Source organism: Coloeus monedula (assembly GCF_965178545.1).
Source record: "Coloeus monedula genome assembly, chromosome: 16".
Taxonomy (NCBI): Eukaryota; Metazoa; Chordata; class Aves; order Passeriformes; family Corvidae; genus Coloeus; species Coloeus monedula.
Genome location: NC_138796.1, coordinates 14792925 through 14811863, shown reverse-complemented (window position 1 = coordinate 14811863; position 18939 = coordinate 14792925). Strand labels below are relative to the sequence as shown.

General features: G+C 43.9%; 1 protein-coding gene across 2 annotated transcripts in view; it reads left to right on the top strand.

Annotated features, from left to right (window-relative positions):
* CLUAP1 (clusterin associated protein 1) overlaps positions 1–18939 on the top strand; it is a 57892-nt gene that overhangs the window by 3319 nt on the left and 35634 nt on the right. For both annotated transcript variants that reach the window (XM_082292044.1, XM_082292043.1), the window contains exons 4-8: positions 2539–2718; positions 3797–3892; positions 13318–13401; positions 14946–15079; positions 16448–16589. In XM_082292044.1, coding sequence (XP_082148170.1) covers positions 2539–2718; positions 3797–3892; positions 13318–13401; positions 14946–15079; positions 16448–16589 — 636 coding nt within the window. The remainder of the gene's footprint in view (positions 1–2538; positions 2719–3796; positions 3893–13317; positions 13402–14945; positions 15080–16447; positions 16590–18939) is intronic.

Below are 18939 nucleotides of genomic sequence, written 5' to 3'. Positions count from 1 at the left end.
CAGGACAGATCCATCATTAGGAAGTACAACTGGAGCTTTGCTCTGCTTTACTGAACAAGGAGTAAGGAGGTGTTAATTTTCCACACAAATTAGGTACTGCTCTGTGTTCCTGGCAGTTTGAGAATTTACTAAATGTCTCCTTTCCACACCTAAAAGTTCTGAAGTGTCTGCAAGGTTGTCTTAGGTGGGTTGTTAATCATTTGCCTCCCTAGAGCTGCCCTAATTGGTGGGGCTCAATACCTGGCCCCTGCTGGAGCCCACTTGGATCCAAATTGGAAGTAGAGGGCAACAAAAAGCCTCTGATGAGTTCATCTCATAGAAATCCATTCATGAAAACAAACTGAGCAACCTAAGGCCACAAAACCTTTTGCAGGAGTCAGACACCACAGTCAAAATTTGGCTCCATTATATTAATAAAGCAGATTGTGAAGTTAAGCAAATTTTCTGGCTGTTGCTGCCATTCTTGCTATATATTTATATATTTTTCTGTTGCATTTTAACCATCTGATCTTCAGAATAAATAGCTGTGGCTTTAAATGGTTCTTTAAAACTAGAAATGTTATAAAATAAAACAACAAATAAAATAGGCAACTGTCCCAAATATGAAGGGATGAGGTGACTTTCCAAACACGAAGTTGTCTTCTTGACTCCACAGGGCCATTGTGCCAATCTGAAAAATATATGTACTTGTCTGTGTATTTTTTTCTCTTTTTAAGTAGCCTTTGAATGAAAAGCCATTTTTTCCCTCTTACTAGACATTGATTTTACTCTCTTGAGAGTGAATGGAGCTGAAATTGGAACTCGTGTCTTAACAACATCCTTTATAATTTAGTGCATTTGGACAGGGGATGTTTAACAGAGTCCATCAATTTAATGACCACTTCTCCTACAATGTCATACTTGCTGTTTCTGCAATTAATTTTTTAGATTGCTTCTACTGCAGAGGAAGGGAAGTGGACATACCTGGCTTTTCACTTTGTGTCTTGGCTCATTTGAGGTCCTTCTGAGAACAACATTTCAAAAGGAATCAGGGTTTTTTTGTACTGTGACTCTGTATTCCCCCAGCTCAGGGTGCAAAACATCAGGAGCCTGTTCTAGGAGTTTGGGCTTCAATTTTCAGGAATCACAGAAGATCCTGAGTTGGAACCTTGAGCTCTGGCAGCCTTGGGGCTGTGCCCATTCCCTGGGGAGCCTGGGAGAAAAACCTTTTCCTGATCTCCAGCCTGACCCTCCTCTGACACAGCTCCAGCCATTCCACTTGGGTCATGTCACTGGAAACAGATACAGAGTCATTTTCCTCTGCTGGATTGAGATTTTGGGATGAGAGAGGCAAAAGGAAAATATTTATTGGAAATTAAAATCTGATTCTTAAGTCACAAAGTTCAATAAAATACATGCAAAGAAACATGGGCCAACATCCATTTGCTTTTTTTCCTTTGAAAAGCTGGAGCCAAATCCACGGTTTGAGGTGGTGGTCCTTTCTCTCTTTAATTTCACAGGTGGGCAAACCTTGTACCAAATACTGTAATATTTGAGACTCTTCCCCCAGCTTGAAGATTCTGCCCTGTCAGAGCCTGAGGGGAATGGGAATTCTTTCCAGGAACACTGTAAAACCAAAGCTGTGTAATACCACCAGTGACTCATGGATAGGCTCTATCTGCCACAGCATTCCCAAAGGAGAAGCATTTCACCAGAAGTTTCATCTTAAAAATACACTGAAAAGAAGATGTTAAGTCACTTTTGGGCTTAATGTGTCATTTTAAAGCTTAATTTTTATATCCATAGCTAGTGATCAATTTTTTTTTTTTTTTGCTTCCTTGTTTAGTTATGCCACCACGAAGACTCCCTCAAAGTTTAATCTGAAATTTGTGGTTGGCTCCTTGGGGCTATTCATTTATAATATAAACTTACCAGGAATTTCAAGAACAACATTTGTGTCCTTTCTGTGACAGATAGTCATTTCCCCCCTTTATTATTTTGAAGTACAAAAAGATAATATTAGAATTTTTAATATTTTTTTCCTTACTGCTCTGTCTGTACCTTTCAGAGATGGGAGACAAGGGAATAAAATCACTAATATCATAGCAGGGGAAAACTGAGAGACACAATGAAACATTTGGAAGGTGCTGCTGGAAGAGAAGACAGCTAAATTAGGATAACTGATCTTATTCTTGCAACTCATTAAGGGTGAAATTTACCTCTCTGTAGCATCATCACAAGCCCTGGGCAGCACTTACTTTCCACTTAAACTTAATTTGAATTTAAGTGGTGCACAGGGTTTTTTGCTGATCTTTACTCAGGGAAGAAATAATGATAGTTTGAGGGGTTTTCTGCAAATGTTCTGACATGCAGAAAGTGCACAGCTTTCAGAAAAATTTCTTCTAGAAATACCAGTATTATGATGAGGCAAACTGGGTGTCCAAATTGGAGGAATTATTCTGTACAGCAGAGCATGGTGCCCCCAAAAAGAGCTTTGGAGTGCAGATAACTGAGGATTTTGTTCTTTGTGACTGCTGAATTCTTTCTTTCTTGCCCAAGGCTACCAAGGCTCACATCAAGCTCAACACGAAGAAGCTGTACCAGGCAGATGGATACGCTGTGAAGGAGCTGCTCAAGGTCACCTCGGTGCTCTACAGGGCCATGAACACCCAGGGAGGGGAGTGTGCAGACCTCCCAGAGGAGGACAGCAGCAAGTTCAAGTTTGATCTGGGCTCAAAAGTAAGCAAAACTGGCACTCTTGTGTTCACTTAGGAAAAACTCATCGGTTTTCTAGCTGAAATTTAAGTGGAGAATCTTCTGGCAAGGCAGTAGGCAGGGTTTTAAGTCAGACTTTCAGTAGGTGAGGTTCTGTGATTCTGTGATTTGTTTTGATCTCTGAATTCTCAACCACAAACAAGGCAACAGTAGCACAAAATTGGTTCTCTTTCTCAACAGCATTGAAATGCTGTTGAAATCATAGAAATATTGGAGTAGGCTGGAATAAAGATTATTCTTTACCTACAAAACTTTTGCAACAGGAAGAGCTTGCAAAATACTGACTGAAAGTTGATTTTTCAGCCCATTTGCATTGAAGCAAAGGGAGATCTTCTGTGACCCTAACAGACATCAAAGCTGTTCAAGCCCTTAAAATAAAAGCCATCTCTAGATATTTTAAAAGCACCTTCTCTAAATATTAAAAAAACCCCAATAACCCATCACTTTACTAAATAAGAGGAATTTCTGTTACTACTTCTGTGGAAGGTGTCCCTGCCCATGGCAGGGGGTGGGACTGGATGGGCTTTAAGGTCTCTTCCCACACAAACCATCCCATGATTCTCTGTTCCTATGATTCTTGAGAAAATGGCAGACCCACAGGTGATTCTCCTCTGTGTAAGTCTGATGTGTCTCTCTGAAAAAATAACAAAAAACCACGAGGTAAGTGCTCAAAAGCTCACAGCTTACACTGCAGGCTGGTCACATTCCTCTTGGTATATAAAATCTTTACTTCTGCCTATGTTTCCCTTTGTCCTGGGCAGCACATGAACCAACAACTGGCTGAGTCACAGTTCTGAGGAGATTTGTGGGATTTTTCTTGGCTTAAAGTGCTTGGGGTTTCACTCAGAAACCTGTACCTGAAGGGGCCTCAGCTGGGCTGTTTCAAAGCCAAGAGAGACGTGTTCACTCTGATTCCAGTGCCCAACCTCTGGTAGAGTTTTGACCTCCTGTGAAATTTTGACATCAAAATGGGAAATATCCTGGATTTTCTTCGTGATGTTGGGGGTTCTCCTGCTATTCAGTGCTGTTGCTGTGTTCCCAGATTGCTGACTTGAAGGCAGCTAGGCAGCTTGCTTCTGAAATCACCTCCAAAGGAGCAGTCCTGTATGACTTACTTGGCAAAGAGGTGGAACTGAGGGTAAGTACGTGCTGGAGAGCATGGAAAAACTTGTGTTCACTGGGTGCCTCAAAGGAAAAAAGGGAAAAAAGTCTCAGTTCTTATTAATGTCTGCACTTGACATGAATATTCTGTGAGTTTGAAGGAATGGGTCTGACAGTTTGCATTTCCTTCCTTCTCCTATTCATGTCTGGATTGCAGGAAGCCTGAGAGAACAGCTTGGCATTTTCTCTTCAGCAGAAAACTGAAATACTCTCTGTTTGGAAATACACATGCAGGCTGTAGTGGTGGGGATGGATATATTCTAACACATAAATGATGAATGCTGTTAGTTTTCCAAGAGCAAGGCTCATTATTTCTGAGGCAGGAGCTGGAGGCATCCCAGCCTGCAAGGTACATGTTCTTCAGCTTAGCTGGAGAAGTAATGAAGTAAAATCAAAAGCTGTTGTTTGAAGTCAGTGACACACTGCCAGGAAGTCTTGCCATTATTTTCTTCAGTGCCTTTATCTGCAATGCTGGAGGTTCTTCATTTTTTGAAAAGGGACTTTAAAGAATGGAGACCATGCATGATACTGGAAATGTGGAAATGTTCAGATTTGCAGGGTCTGAGCTGTAGGGAGTGCACCCTTAAGAGCTGTAAACTCTAAGCCTCGACAATTAGTGCTCCCAGATCCTTGTTTGATGGAGTACAGGTGTTTCAAAGGGTGGCTGATACACTGGGAAGTTCATCCATGGATCACTGCCTTTCCTGCTGCATCCATACATCAGTGTGGTGTGCAGGGTATTCATATTTCAAAAGAGAGGGAGAAGTGATAATCCAGTTTAATTCAACATGCACCAGTGTCACAGAACTATTAATCAGTTGCTTCTCCTCTGGCATTCTACCTCATTTCTTGGCTTTGAAGGAGTTTTCACACAGCTGCTATACAATGTGTTAATATTTGCTTTAATGGAGCATTGGACGCTTTTGTTCAGAGTACAGCATCCCTGTAACTCTGCCAAAAGCCCAATATTGATCAATTAAGGCATTTGTAAAAGTACTCAAGCACTGGTTTGGAACTGGCTGTTGTTTAGTCACTTGAAATCAAGGCTTTTAGGACACCAAGTCTAGAACTGGGCCCTGGAAAGGGGCCAGGCACAAGTGGAGTGTGCTGAAAGCATGAGCTGAAAAATGAAGAGAAGAGAAAGTGCTTCAGTGCAGCCACTTCTCCCTGGGGTCATTAAGAGCTCTGGAGTGGGAGCCTATTTCAAGGTGCCATTTCTAAAAGGATTGGATTTCCTAGAGAGAGCTGTGAGCACATGTTCCTTGTGGCTGAGTGCACAAGGTGGGGCCAGCTCATCCTGTCCAGGTGCACAGGTTGTGTTTTGCAGAAAGGTTTGGCAGACGGAACTTGTTGTCTTTAAGAAATGCTGTCCTGGGAAAGGTGACCTTCTGTGTCATTAGCTCTGAGAGCATCGCCTGAAGGCAGCAGGTGACAATGACAGCACGGGGAGAGCCTCCAGAGAGCCGCAGAAGAGGCTTTTGAGCTCTGTTCCTTACGATTTGGGGCTGGTTCCAAGGTTCTGCATTGATTTGTTAAACCTGAAGGACCCATTTGTGGCTCGTGTGTTAAATGTCAAGTTTGGTACATTATAGCAAAGCAAACAGGTTTCAGGTTAGAAGTCAGGAGGTTGCAGAACCAGTTCTCAGTGGAATTTGTAATTTTTAATTATAAGCCCCCAATTCTGCCTTTCACTTGAAGTATGAAATTTGCCCATCACAGGAGAGGCTTAGAGCCAAACGCTGCTGGTTTTTTCCATCACTGTTGGGTCTGGGGTTCTTGTCATGTAGCCAGTGCTGAGGGCAGTAAGGAACTGCCCTTCCTCACCTGCCACATCCTCCCTGGATCCTTCACAGGGGTGCTGAGGTGCTCAGGAGACCTCAGGAATGGCATCCTCTGCCTGCCCTTCCCTCCCATTCCAAGTGGGGAAGAATTGCAGTTCATTCTGGCTTTGAGGTGGGGAGTAGGGCTTTGCTGCTAGACACCAAATTAGTTGCCATTAATCCAAGATTAATTTTATTACTTTTTAATGTGCAGATTATTGATTTCCATGGGTGATTTTCTTTTGACACTGCCTGGCTAATTAATGCTCACACTAAGGGCACTGCCAGAGGGTTTGTGCTGTTGAAGGGCAGGGGAGCACTGGGGTTCAGTTTTTTACTCCATTTGATCTCCTATAACCTGTTGCATGTGCTAAAATGTATTAACAGCTGTCATAGTGTTTAAAGGAATTTGAAAACATGGGAGTTTTATGGTCCCTGAACCTCTTTTTTCTTTCTTTTTCCAATCCATTCATTTCCAAATATTGAAATAAAAGCTCTTCCTACCTAAGCTTAAACAGATTGATGATAAATGTTATTTCTATCTTACATGAAAATGGCTTCATTTTCCAGGAACTATAAAGGAAATGCCAGCATTTGGCACTAATGGGTTGACTAGATCTGTTTTCATAGTCTGAGCAGCTTTGGGGGAAAGATCATTGGGGAAAAGTGAAGTAAAACTCATTATTTCGTTTGGAAATGTTGACTCTAATTTGCTCCGCAACCTTTACCTTCTCTCTTGGAGTCTTTTTGTACATAATTTGTATAGAAACTGTGTAGAAAAGCTTCATACTTTAGATAAATTTCATTGCTCCAAGTCATGAAACACTTTTTTAAATAAATTACTTTCTGAATGAAAACAAATTTCAGCTAGAGAAGAGTTTAGGGGAATGGTTCCGTTAGATTTATTGGAGATAGAGAGCGCTGTAAATGTATGTGCATATTTTTGGGGAAGACTTGAAGTCTGATTTTCTGGAAATGTGGTTCTGTGCCTTTCTGAAGCCTTTGCAAATATCTTATTCCCTGACTGAATATAAAGTCCTTCTGTGTATTTAAACTGCTTCCAAAGGTAATCTGGAATGTTAAAAAAGAATCTTTAATTAACAGCAGAGGAAGAAACAAAACCTACAGAGTGTGCTGAATTCAGACTATGATGTTGTTAAGTTGTATGGGAGAAAAAAACCCAAACAAATCCCAAAGCTGTACTGTCAGATGACAATCACAAATATGAATTCCATGGAAGCTGTGTTGTTTCTAGCCCAGCTGTGGATTAGCACAGTGCAGGTTACTGGTGTCCTGTGGCAGTGCTGGAGACACAGAATTTCTATTTTAAAACACATTTCAGCCTTACATTTGGAAGGTAATTTGCAGTTTCCAGTCTTGCTGGTCCAAGTCTTGGAGCACAGAAATTGCAGTTGGGATTTGTAGAGTTTAGTGGGGCTGACGAATGAGTTTGGTGACAAACAGTGAGATCCCTAAATGAAAAGCCCAATTCCATGCAAATTCCGTGCATGGAGAAATACATCCTCATCTTTATTGTTACCTTTCCTGCCAGGGGCACTTTCTCTGCATTTCATTGCTATGTAACTTTAATTTTCAGAATATTTACAGTTAGCTTTGGAAAAGTAAACCAGGCATGTTGAGTTCTGTTGGGTTGGTTTTTTTTTTTTTTTTGCATGAGGGAGGTGGAGGTTGATTTGGATTTGAGGTGAGGATGAGAGATTTTGTTTGGATTTCTTTCTCTGTCTTCCTACACAGTACTAAATGAATGGAGGAAACAAGAAGTTGAAAATACCAGTCTGTGATTAAGGCTGTCAAACCCCAAATCAAGAAAAGTAGCAAGAGAATTAATGTCAGCACTCAGGCAAAATGTAGCACTGCTTCCCTATGCATTCCCTTTTCTGGGATCTACACAGCTGCCATTCTAAACATGGAAAAGGATGTTGGAAAAGCCAGTGGTGCTCTGTATCCTAAAAAAGTGGCACAATGGGGGAAATGGCCAGATTAATCTTTGGGGGAAGGGAGGGGTGATGAGCTGGTCCAAATCATTCTTCAGCTCAAAATAAAGCAGTAATGAGACTTTCAAGGTCAGTTGTTCTCATTTGAGGAAGGGATCTCTTGAATTATCCTACAATGGAAATCCAAAAGGAAAAGCTCCTGGCTGTTTTTAACTCCGAGTGCCTCCCACTCTGCTTCTGCCAGAGGTCCTGGGCCACATTAGCAGGAGCCTGTCAGGAAGCTGCTCTGCTGAGCCTTGCTGAATTATTGGACACAGGAAGATAATGAAGCAAAAAAAAATTCCAGAAGAAAACTGCCTCTGTGCTGGTGGCAGGCAGAAAGATTTCTGACCTTCTCAGGGTTGTTTTCATTTTATTTACCCTTAATTAGCTGTAAGCCCTGTAAAACTGGAGAAAAATGAAAATAATCTATTTTTAAAGGCTTTTAGCTTGTGCTGAAGATGGACAATGCAGTGGGTTTGTTTTCTAATGCTCCTCTTGGCACTTACCCCATCTGTGCCCTTGAACAAAGTGTTTATTCCCTGTGTCCGCTCCTGTAAATAAAGGAATTGCTGGATGTGGTAGATTAAAGCTTTAAACGGGCACATGAAGTGTTTGCCACTCTGTGGAGGATAAATTTTGGAGTAAGTACAGGGCACTGCTCCCTGTTATTGTTATGGATGTCCACAGCACCAGCTTGTTCCCAAAGTGATGGGAGTCACTGAGAATCTCGTTACCAAATTCAGCTGGGAAAGGCTGGAATTAAACTCTTCAGAGAGCCAAAGGCATTTAGACCCAGCTGTGGAGCTGAGGCAGTTCCAGCACAAAGCCTTGCCACTAAGGACATTTCACTTGGATCTCTTTATTCCCAGCTTTTGGATTAAAGAGCCTTTCCTCCCTTCCTTCACCCTCCTGCCACTGCTGCTCAAGGGGGGAGGGAGATGTGATTTCAGAGATGGCTGCATCATTCCCTGCTCTTTGAAACTTAACTGCAAAAAATCATTTTATTGGGAATGTTGGAAGCATTTTTCCGTCTGCCAAATGTTACTTCTGGATACGAGACGCTGCCTGGGGGAGGCTGATAAATGAATTTCTCTCATTTCCTGGGCTTTGGTTACAGAACTGCCACACATAGAACTTCTAGTGGAAATTTATAACTTGAAATTGCCACAACTCTGGAGAATTACTTGGTTTGCTTCACTTTTTTTGAGCAGTCCTGCTTCTCACCCAAACCTAACCCATCAATTTTGAGGAAGAGGGCTTATTGCAAATTGGGAAGCCAAAATTAACCCATGCAGCTGTGACACAGTGTTGAATCAATACTGCCCTGAATATTTAACCACAACTGCAGTTGTGTGCATGAATTTTAAGTAAGAAATTATTTTGTATGACCCTCCCAGGAGTATTTAGCTTGAAGAAATGGCATCAGCTGTAAAGTAGTGGTTGGCACATTTCTCCTGGCATTCTGGGGACCAGTTATGTCCAGTGGAAGGTGTCCCTGCCCATGGCAGGGAGTTGGAATGAGCTGAGCTTTAAGGTCTCTTCCAACCCTGCTCTTTTTTCTTTTGAAAACCAACCAGCAATGCCCATGCTGCCCAAGGCCATTTCTAGCTGACTATTTGGAGTTCCACTCACAGGCTTAGCTTTTGCTCTGGAACAAGAAGTTCCTTGTCATCTTCCCACATTCTGGAGGAGACATCCCAGGCCACCTCCTGGCCAAGGACACAGGAGGTGACACCCTGTAGTGCTGGGGACTAATCCAAGCTTTACCAATGCAGTCTGTCCTCAAACCTGACACAAAGAAATGAAAGGTGAGGATTCTGAGGGTGTAGGAAGATCACAGGAGGCACATCCTGGGGTCTGTGAGCTGAGGGTGAATCAGTGGCATCAACTCCAGAGCCAGAAGATGGATGGACCTGGGAACAGAGCAGTGTAAATTCATCCCTGTCAGAAAGCTTTAAAGTTCTCTTTCCTGCCTCAACAGAACCACATGCAGGTTACTTCTGATTCTTTTTGATCCATTGAAAAATTATGTTTTCCAGTTGCTTCTCTTCCAGACCTCCTTGTGACATGTTTTACATGTAGGGATAGCTGAGGGTTAGGGGCACTGATTGAGGCTCTGCAGTGCTGAGTAGGGAAGTGTCTTTGTGGATACCCTTTGGAGACTGCTGAGACGAGCATGAAAACAAGCAGCATAGTCTGGAAGTAGCAAAATTCTCCATGACCTTGACTTTAATGTCTTGAGGGGGAAAATGGGCTGTTGGGAAGGGTCACATTCCTTCAGAAAGATTCATGTCCCTCATGTGCCTTTCTGTTCCTATACATCAGTGCCAAGTCACCCATCCCCTGGATTGGCCAAATGTGATCCCAGCGTGTGTGAGTGAACTCCCTGAATAATAAACTCCTAAAGGAGAGCTTTGTGGCCTGCATGGACAGCTGGAATTGCCAAGGCCCTGTTTGCAGGGAGCAGGGGATGTGGTGCTGCCTGGATTGAGGCTGAAGTGGCAGTGAGGAGTGCACACACTTCTGTGTGCATCAGCCTTAGAACCCCTGGAAAACAAAGAAAGATTTAACCTGCAGTCAAAAACTCAGAAAAAGAATCATGGAATGGTTTGAGTTGGGAGGACCTTAAAGATCACCCAGTTCCACCCCTGCCGTGGGCAGGGAACACTTCCACTATCCCAGGTTGCTCCAAGCTCAATCCACCCTGGCCTTGGGCACTTCCAGGGATGGGGCAGCCACAGCTAGACCAGTGTGTCAGGAAAAAAGCTTTAATTTCACCTTACCACGAAAAAGGTGTTCAGAAACCTCTGCTAGACCTTGTGCACATCAGTACATGTCATTACTCCACATCTATCAGCAGTAACTTGTGTGCTGGTCATGCCTAATTACTTGCCTTGGTTCCTTCCTGCAGTTTGGAGGAGGAGTGCATCCATTTTTCCATACATCAGGCACGCTGGAAAGCTGCTTTATCAGCTTTTGGTCTGCAGAAATGGAAATCCATTACCAGTTGAAAATGCTTCCTTGGACATATTTGTAGAACAGGTTTTGCAATAGTGGCTCTTCATTGTTAACTGAGAATGAAGCTCATGGGGGGAGATTCCCATCAGGGAAGTGGTGGGTGCACTTGCAAAGGGTCCTTCTTGGGAAGTGATATTAAAAATAAAAGTTTCCTCTCTGAGAGTGTTCATAGGGTAGCAAGAAATGGCCCAGTGACTGGACATGGGAAGCTGTGACAGACATCCACAAAAAAATACCTCAGTGCTTTTGATAGACTCAAAATATATTTATGTTTCTATTCTATTTCCATTATATATTACTAATTTTCCATAATATTTAATATCTTTTCCACTTAGACTTATTACTCCAGAGAGTCAAAGTTGGGTTAGTGGCGCTGTTGTAACAGTGAAGTGGAAAATGCACTTTCCAAGGCAGAGTTTTAGGGATGAGCTGTGTGTACAGAGGATTCTCCTCTCCATCTCTTGGAGTGTGAGGGTTTAATTGCCCTGACCTTCTCCTTTTCCAGTTTAACCCTGATTCCACAGCCTGAAAATACAAATTCCAGCCTTCCCACTGCTCTGCATTTCCCTGACAGATTTTTCCAGGAACATGTGGCTGTAGGACTGAACCTTGCTGTAGAAAATGATGTGGATTTCTGTGGACAACTGTGGTGTGTACATGAAACTCAAGGCTGTTAGAGAGAAGACAGAAGGAAAGACATTAAACTTGCATAAATTATTCCACTTAAAAAGGGCAGCTCCTCAGAAGTTTCTCCAAACCCATCAGTTCCTCGCCCTGCCCCATTGCAGTGCCCTGTGCGTGTTCTGGGGTGTTTTCACCAGGCTGCTGGAGGGGAGTTGGTGAGGGAGTTGTTTATGATTAAAGACTACAGTCCTTGCTGTTCTTTGATCTCTTTTGCAAGTGGAAAGGACAATAATTCTCTTTGCTATTTTGTTTGAAGTCTGTTGGCCCTGTGGCACAGACCCTCTGAACCGAGTGCAGTTGGCAGGGCAGTGTCTGCACCAGGCTGGTCCTGGCCAAGGCCTCACAAATAAACAGGGATTTTGCTGAGCTTCTGAAATGCTAAATGTTCCCAGAATAGCAACTGAGCTACATTATTCTTCCCCACCCTCCTCCAAAAACATCTACCTATGGAATTATTTGGGAATTTGTATTGCACAGATGTTTTCTATCGTATTTTTGCCCAAATTAACTTCCTGCTTTGGAGTTTGTTACTCTTTGTGGACAGAGGGATGTTCACGAGCACTTCAGGCAGTGTGAGCAGCCACTGCCACCAACAGGTGTAACTCCTGTCACTCTCCTCAACAGAATGTTTGTTCTCCTTCTTTTCTCATGCCAGGAAAATGAGCCTTTGTGGAGCATGTGCTGGGATTGCTCAGAGACCTGATCCAGCAGAGGAATAAGCTCAGCACAAAAAACTGCTTTTATTTTTTTGCTGGATGAGCTCCCAGCTTGGGTTCACCCTGCAATTCCCTGGACTGGAGTTGGTGGGAAGGGAGCAGACTCTGCTCGAGCTGAGCTGTGCAATCTGGAGAGTCTGACATGGCATCTTACCAAAGTTACTGGATCTGCTTCCAAAATTCCTCCTGTACTGAGCTGGGTACAGCCTGTGGCAAAGTATACAAAGCATTTTTAGGTTCTTAATCAGATATTTTCTAGAGAGAGATGCTTTCTCCATCTTTATCCACTGGTTACCAAATGTTTTGCCAATGTAAGATTGTGTTAGGGACATGGAGCTGCAAAATTCCCTCTCTTCCTTTCCAGTGCCAAGGAAGTAATCAGAAGTTTTTATGTAATGACCAGGTCAGTGTTTAAGGCATCAATTAGACAAGTGCACACCCAAGCCCTTGTGTCCCCAAAACTGCTGAGAGGGGAGGGTTTTTTAATCCTTTGGGATCCAAACAAGGATCACTGCGGGGGATTCGAGGAGTCTGACCCACTTGGTATCAGAAGCAGAGGTGCCCATACGTCTGCAGCATGCATTTTTCACATGGGCATGGGAGGCACATGGAATCAGGGAATATCCTGAGTGGGAAGGACCCACAGGGATCATTCAGTCCAGCTCCTGGCCTTGCACAGGACACCCCACAATCCTACCCTGTGCCTGAGAGCATTGTCCAAAGGCTCCTGGAGCTCTGGCAGGGTCAGTGCTCAGTGTCCACCAGCCTGGCACAGTTTGGTGGCTTCACAGTCCTTGCTGCTCCACACTTTTGGGACACTGTGCTCCTTTACCTGCACTGGTGTTTTCATGGGTTGTGTTGTACAGGTGATGGAATCTTCTGTACCTTGTTCTGCCTGTAAAACCAGAGCAGTTGCCAAAAGTCTGCCTTCAAGAGTACCTGCAGTCAGACACAGCCTTGACTGCTCCCTCCTTGCTAATCTCAACTCACTTAACTTTTTCATCATCTCCTGTTCTCTAAATTGTCTCAGCCTTGGTGAATAAACACTAAATCCTACCCCATTTATTATGCAGATGATCCTATCATTGTTGCTTGATCACCCTCAGTTCTGCATAAATTAGCTCCTTTGTGTAGTGTTGAAATATATTGGTTCATTTTATTTCATAGGAAGCAAGGACAGAATCTATTGCCAGACCTTTGGAGATAAATGAGGCTGAGAAGGTGATGAAAATTGCCATTAACAGCGTTATGGTAAGCAAAATGTTGTTTATTTGATTGTAAAATTATAATTTCTCTGCTGCAGGAAGAAATCAGCTCTTTTTATCAACAGCATGGGGTAAAGAGTGCTAAAGGCATCACCTGCAGCTGCAGTTGATGCATCTAAGAGCTGCACTTTGCCCCTCTCTTGGGAGAAAACACATTGCAGTCATATTCTGTGCCTCTGTTAGGAGCTCCACCCCAAAAGCTCTACAGGAGGAATAAAAATTGCCCAAATCAGCACAGAAATCCACACCCCGCTACCTTGTCTGAGCCCTGGGAACTCTGAAGTCAGGGCTGCAAGGAGTGACCTGGGTAACTCAAAAAGTGCTGGTGCCTCTGGAGCTGGGCTCTGGAAGCAGGACAGCTGAGCTGGCACTGGCTGATGAGTGTCCTGCCAGGGCATCCCTGTGCTTCTTGGTTTGAAGGACTTCTTTGCCTGTCCTGCACTTGCCAGCACTGTTCTTGCTCCAGTGCTTGGGTTCCTGAATTTCTGAACCTTCAGCTGCACTCTGTGAGGAGGGAGGTTAATTACAGCAGTGATTACTATCAGTTATTGACCTGCAAACTGTATCCAGTCCAAGGGTGTAATTACAAGGAGTGGAGTCCCAGGTTTAAACAGCCAGTGGGTAATCAATAGATATTCCAGGCAATCTTCCCTTGTGTTTTACTCCTGCTCACAGCCTGTGTGAATACTAAATGTTGTTAATGTGCACTTCTTACTCCAGCCGTAGTTCTGATGCACTGACAGCTGCATGGTAGAGAGGGATTGGCTTCCTGGCAAACAGCAGTGCCACACACTCGGCTAATTAATCCTGGCCCAGTTCATGGAATGACCTGTTGGAGCTGTGCAGCACCAACACTGTGCTGGAATTCCAGAAGTAAAGTCCTCCCTCTCCCTTAAAAGATGCTCGTGGTTTCTTGAGCCTGAGCACACTGGATGTACTCAGCTCATTGGAATCAACTGGGGTATTCCCACTTCCCCTCCTGGTTCCTGTGGCACATGTTGAAATGTTCAAGATGCTTCCCAGATTTTGAAAAAAAAATGGATAAAGCAAAACTTAGAAAAGGATGAAGATACTCAGATACAGGAAGTTCTTTATAAAACTGACTTGTATCTTGAAGAGAAAAGAAGAATGATAGAAGCTTAAAATTCCCTAAAATAGTACCAAGAAACAAATGGATTTCTCATCTGCGTTTATTCAGAGAGAATCATGGAATCTTTAAGGCTGGAAACGACCTTAATGACACCATATGATAGGCTTCTTCCTGTCTTCTACTGCTTTTTCAGTGAGAAGGAAAACTAAAGTTACAGCTGTGGGGTTTTTTCCTTCATTAAGAATGTTGGCAAAAAAAAATAATGTATTTTACATTTGTAAATGTCCAGTTAGTTCATTATCCTGGCCACAAAGAACTTTTGAATTTCCATTGCCGGCTTGAGTAAACACAGATGAGTTTATCCAGAACAATGTTCAGCATCTGAAAGATAAATTTAATTATTCCAGTGCTAGCCATGGTTCACCATCCTTCTGTTTCAGGAGGAAGTGCAAAAGACTAAAGACATGTTGAATAGTGTAGCCTTGGATGAAGCCAATTTTGAAGCCAAGATTGAAAAACGAAAACTGGAACTGGAAAGAAGCCAGAAGAGGCTGCAGACTCTCCAAAGTGTTCGGTAAAGATCATGAACTGATTATCTACTGCAGGAAAGAGTGTGAACAGAAAGGATGGGACTGCTGCAAACAGTCCCTTTGTTCCCAGAGGCTTCTGGTGTTAACCACCAATTAAAAAACTTCATTCTGCAGCCCTTGTTAGGATCAGATCCTTGGGGCAGTGGTACAGCCTGGCAGAAAATTTGTAGAATTATGGAATCCCAGACTGGTTTGGGTGGGACAGCAGCTTAAACCTCATCCAGTTCTACCCCTGCCACGGCAGGGACACCTTCCACTAGCCCAGGCTGCTCCAAGCCCAGTCCAACCCAGCCCTGGGATCCAGGGACAGCCACAGCTTCTCTGGGCACCCTGTGCCAGGGTCTCCCCACCCTCACAGGGAAGAATTTCTTCCCAATATCCACTCTAAATCTCTCTTCTTTCAGTTTGAACCCATTGCTCTTTGTCCTATCACTGCAGTTCCTGATGATGAGTCCCTTTCCTTCCTTGTAAACCCCTTCAGATACTGGAGGTATCACAGTGTTCAGGTTCACAGTCTGGGTTGATTTCTGGCCCTTAATTAACTTGCAGGTTTATACAATCTGCAATCTGACCTCATATTAAAAAAACAAAAGAGGAAGTATTAGACAAGGGAGTGGTGGAAGGAATGACCTGGATTTACATCCACGTTTTGATCAGTCCCACTCTGTGGGAAGTGGATTGGGTGGGTGTGAAGCACTGAGCAGCAGCAGTGATTTTTTGGGTGCATCAGTCAGCTCTCTGGTGTAATGACATCATCACTTCATCATACAGTCTAATTAAACCTGTAATGACTCAGCACACTTTTGTAGCAAGTAAGTCCCCAGCAAAGTAGATGATTTGCCAGCCATGCTACACACTAAACTTTGTTCAGTTGTGGAACAGCAGGATAATTATTTTCATATTGCCTTCTGAGGGGGCCAAAATGCTGCCTTTGTGCCTGTGTGAAAGGAAAAGGGAGTTATACACAAAAACCTTCTCTTGGCTTTGTGTCATTTCCAGGATTGTTTAGTGAGGGGCTTTGTCTTGAGCTTTTATTCTCTGAAGCAGTGTGAAACCTTAACAACAAGAGGTTTTTGAGGCTGGTTTAGCAGACATGGAAATGCAGCTGCAAAACCAAAATTGCATTTCAGAATTCTGTATGTACAGAACAGTGTTTATAGACTCCTAGAATCACAGAATGGCTTGGGTTGGAAGGGACCTGAAAGCTCATCTCATCCCTGCCATGGGACATCTTCCAATATCCCAGGTAGCTGCAAGCCCCTTAAAACCTGGCCTTGAGCACTTCCAGGGATGGGGCAGCCACAGCTGCCCTGGGCAGGTTTCACTGAGTAGTTTGTGCTTGCTCTCCCCAGCCCTGCTTTCATGGATGAGTATGAGAAGATTGAGGAGCAGCTGCAGAAGCAGTACAGTACTTACCTAGAAAAATTCCGAAATCTGACCTACATGGAGCAGCTCCTGGATGATCATCGACGGACAGAGCAGGAGATGTTCGAGGTAAGAAAGGCAGTTTGGAAATACTCAGCAGGACTGTACAGCCTGCAGATCTTGGCTTTGCAACAGAAAATGTTTTAATGCCCTTTTCCAAAGCAGCCCATCAGGAGTTGGCTGAGTGACTGGCAGGTGAGGGACAGGCCAGTGACTGTGGCTGCTCCTGGCCAAGCACGAAAGCACAGCTGCATTTTCTCAGTTAATTAAGTTAATGAGTGTAATGATGCCTCTCACCAGTCTCTGCCTCCCCCGCCCCCCCGACTCATTTTCAGCTGCTGGGTTTTGTTCATGAAGAATGCTTTCAGAATTTCTCATTTTCCTTTTGCTACCTACAATGCATGTGCTTACTTTTATTATCTGCTGATGTATAAGGGTTTCTCAGCACAAGACTCTTCAGTCTCCTCAAAACATCAATGGAAACAGCAAAGAGCATCAATGAGGAGATCAGATGTGCTGGGATCTTCCCCCTCACAGACTTCAGTTTTGTTTGGCAGAATTCTGCCTTCTCTTGGCTTGCTGAGTTTTATCAGTTCAGTGTGATTCTCCTCATGGATAATCTGCATCTATATCCTGTCTTGCACCAGACTTTTCTTTGGGCAGTGCTTTCAGCCAGCCTCTCCTTCACCTTCCAGTAGCTTCTTGTTATATTGTCATCCTTCTCATAGTCATTACCCACTCTATCTTCTGTTCTTCATTGAAAACATGTTGGAGTGAACCATCTCCCCTGGGATCTTAATGCTGCTGGGTGTGCTACACCTGGAGTTGCAGAATGACAGCATCCATCGGCTTGGGAAAGACCTCTGAGACCATCGAGTCCAACCTGGGACCCATCCCCACCTTGTCACCCAGCCCAGAGCACTGAGTGCCACATCCAGGCTTTCCTTGGACACCTCCAGGGATGGGGACTCTACCATTCCCTCCCTGGTCAGCCCCTTGCAGTGTTTAATCACCCTTTCCATGAGGAAATTCCTCCTGATGTCCAGCCTGCCCCTCCCCTGGCCCAGCCTGAGGCCGTTCCCTCTCCTCCTGTCCCTGTTCCCTTCAAGCAGAGTCCGACCCCCTCCTGGCTGCCCCCTCCTGTCAGGGAGTTGTGGAGAGTCAAAAGGTCCCTCCTGAGCCTCCTTTTCTCCAGGCTGAGCCCCTTTCCCAGCTCCCTCAGGAGTTCTCCAGACCCTTGTGGTGCTCCAGCCCCTTGCCCAGCTCTGTTCCCTTCCCTGGACCCACTCCAGCCCCTCAATGTTCTTTCTGTTGTGAGGGGCCCAGAACTGGACACAGCTCTCGAGCTGTGGCCTCACCAGTGCAGCCAATTAACCCACTGATAATCAATGTTTCCTCATTCCACCACTACCTTTTGGACACAGGGAAAGCCATGCTGTTAAGAAGTCTCAAATATTTTGCTGCATTATTTGCTTGAGGGATAAAATATCTTTTCAAAGCTAATGTGGGCACTTGGCAACTTGGTAATCCCTGTGAACCAGTTTCCCATCAGGCCCCCTTTTCACAAGCACTGTCTCTGTAGAAGTTTTTTCACCTTATATCTGAAGTCAGTTCTAGCTCTCTGTTCCAGTTCTTCACCATATCCTTGTCCCCCCCAAAAAAAGTCTTCAAGTAAATCATAATCTTGAAGTGAAGCCTAAAATCTGATTTATCCCTTCTGTTCAAATGCCACTGAGACTTCACAGCCAAAGGAGAAATGCTTTGAACAGAGCTACCCAAAACTGTTTATGAATTCATGTGCAGAACTTTGTTAATGAGATGGTGCTCAGCTCTTCAGGGGATTTGTGTTAAAAGATAATAAGACAAAGAAAAAGCCTTTGTCACTCACAGCTGTGCCGTGCTTAGAATATGGAGAGCACATTTTATTTTCCTTTTTTTCTCCTTCTTTCTGTGAGACTCCTGGGACTCTACCCATATGGTTTCCTAGGATAAGCAGGGAACAATGCTCCAGTTTAGTGCAGAATTATAGAGTATAAAAGCTGATGACAAAAAGATGTGGGTTTGCTCTGCACATTTCTATCAGTTGTCCCTAAAAATACTTGAAACATATAAAGGATGAGACTCTGACCATCTCTTTGTGGGCAGGAGTAGTGACTCAGGCAGCCATGAGTGCTTTGCTGCAGAAGCTGTTGCTCTGGTAGAAGAAGAGGAGTGTGTGTCTCTCTTCCAGCCAAATATTCAGGAATGCTGGAGTCCAAACTGTGATGCGAAGTCATTATGAGATGTCAGTCCTCCAAATCAAACTCCAGGATTTGGGGACTGAAAGAGGGTGAAGAATTTCATCTGGAGAGGAGAAGGCTCTGGGGAAACTTTAGAGCAGCATCCAGTGCCTGAAGGGGCTCCAGGAGAGCTGGAGAGG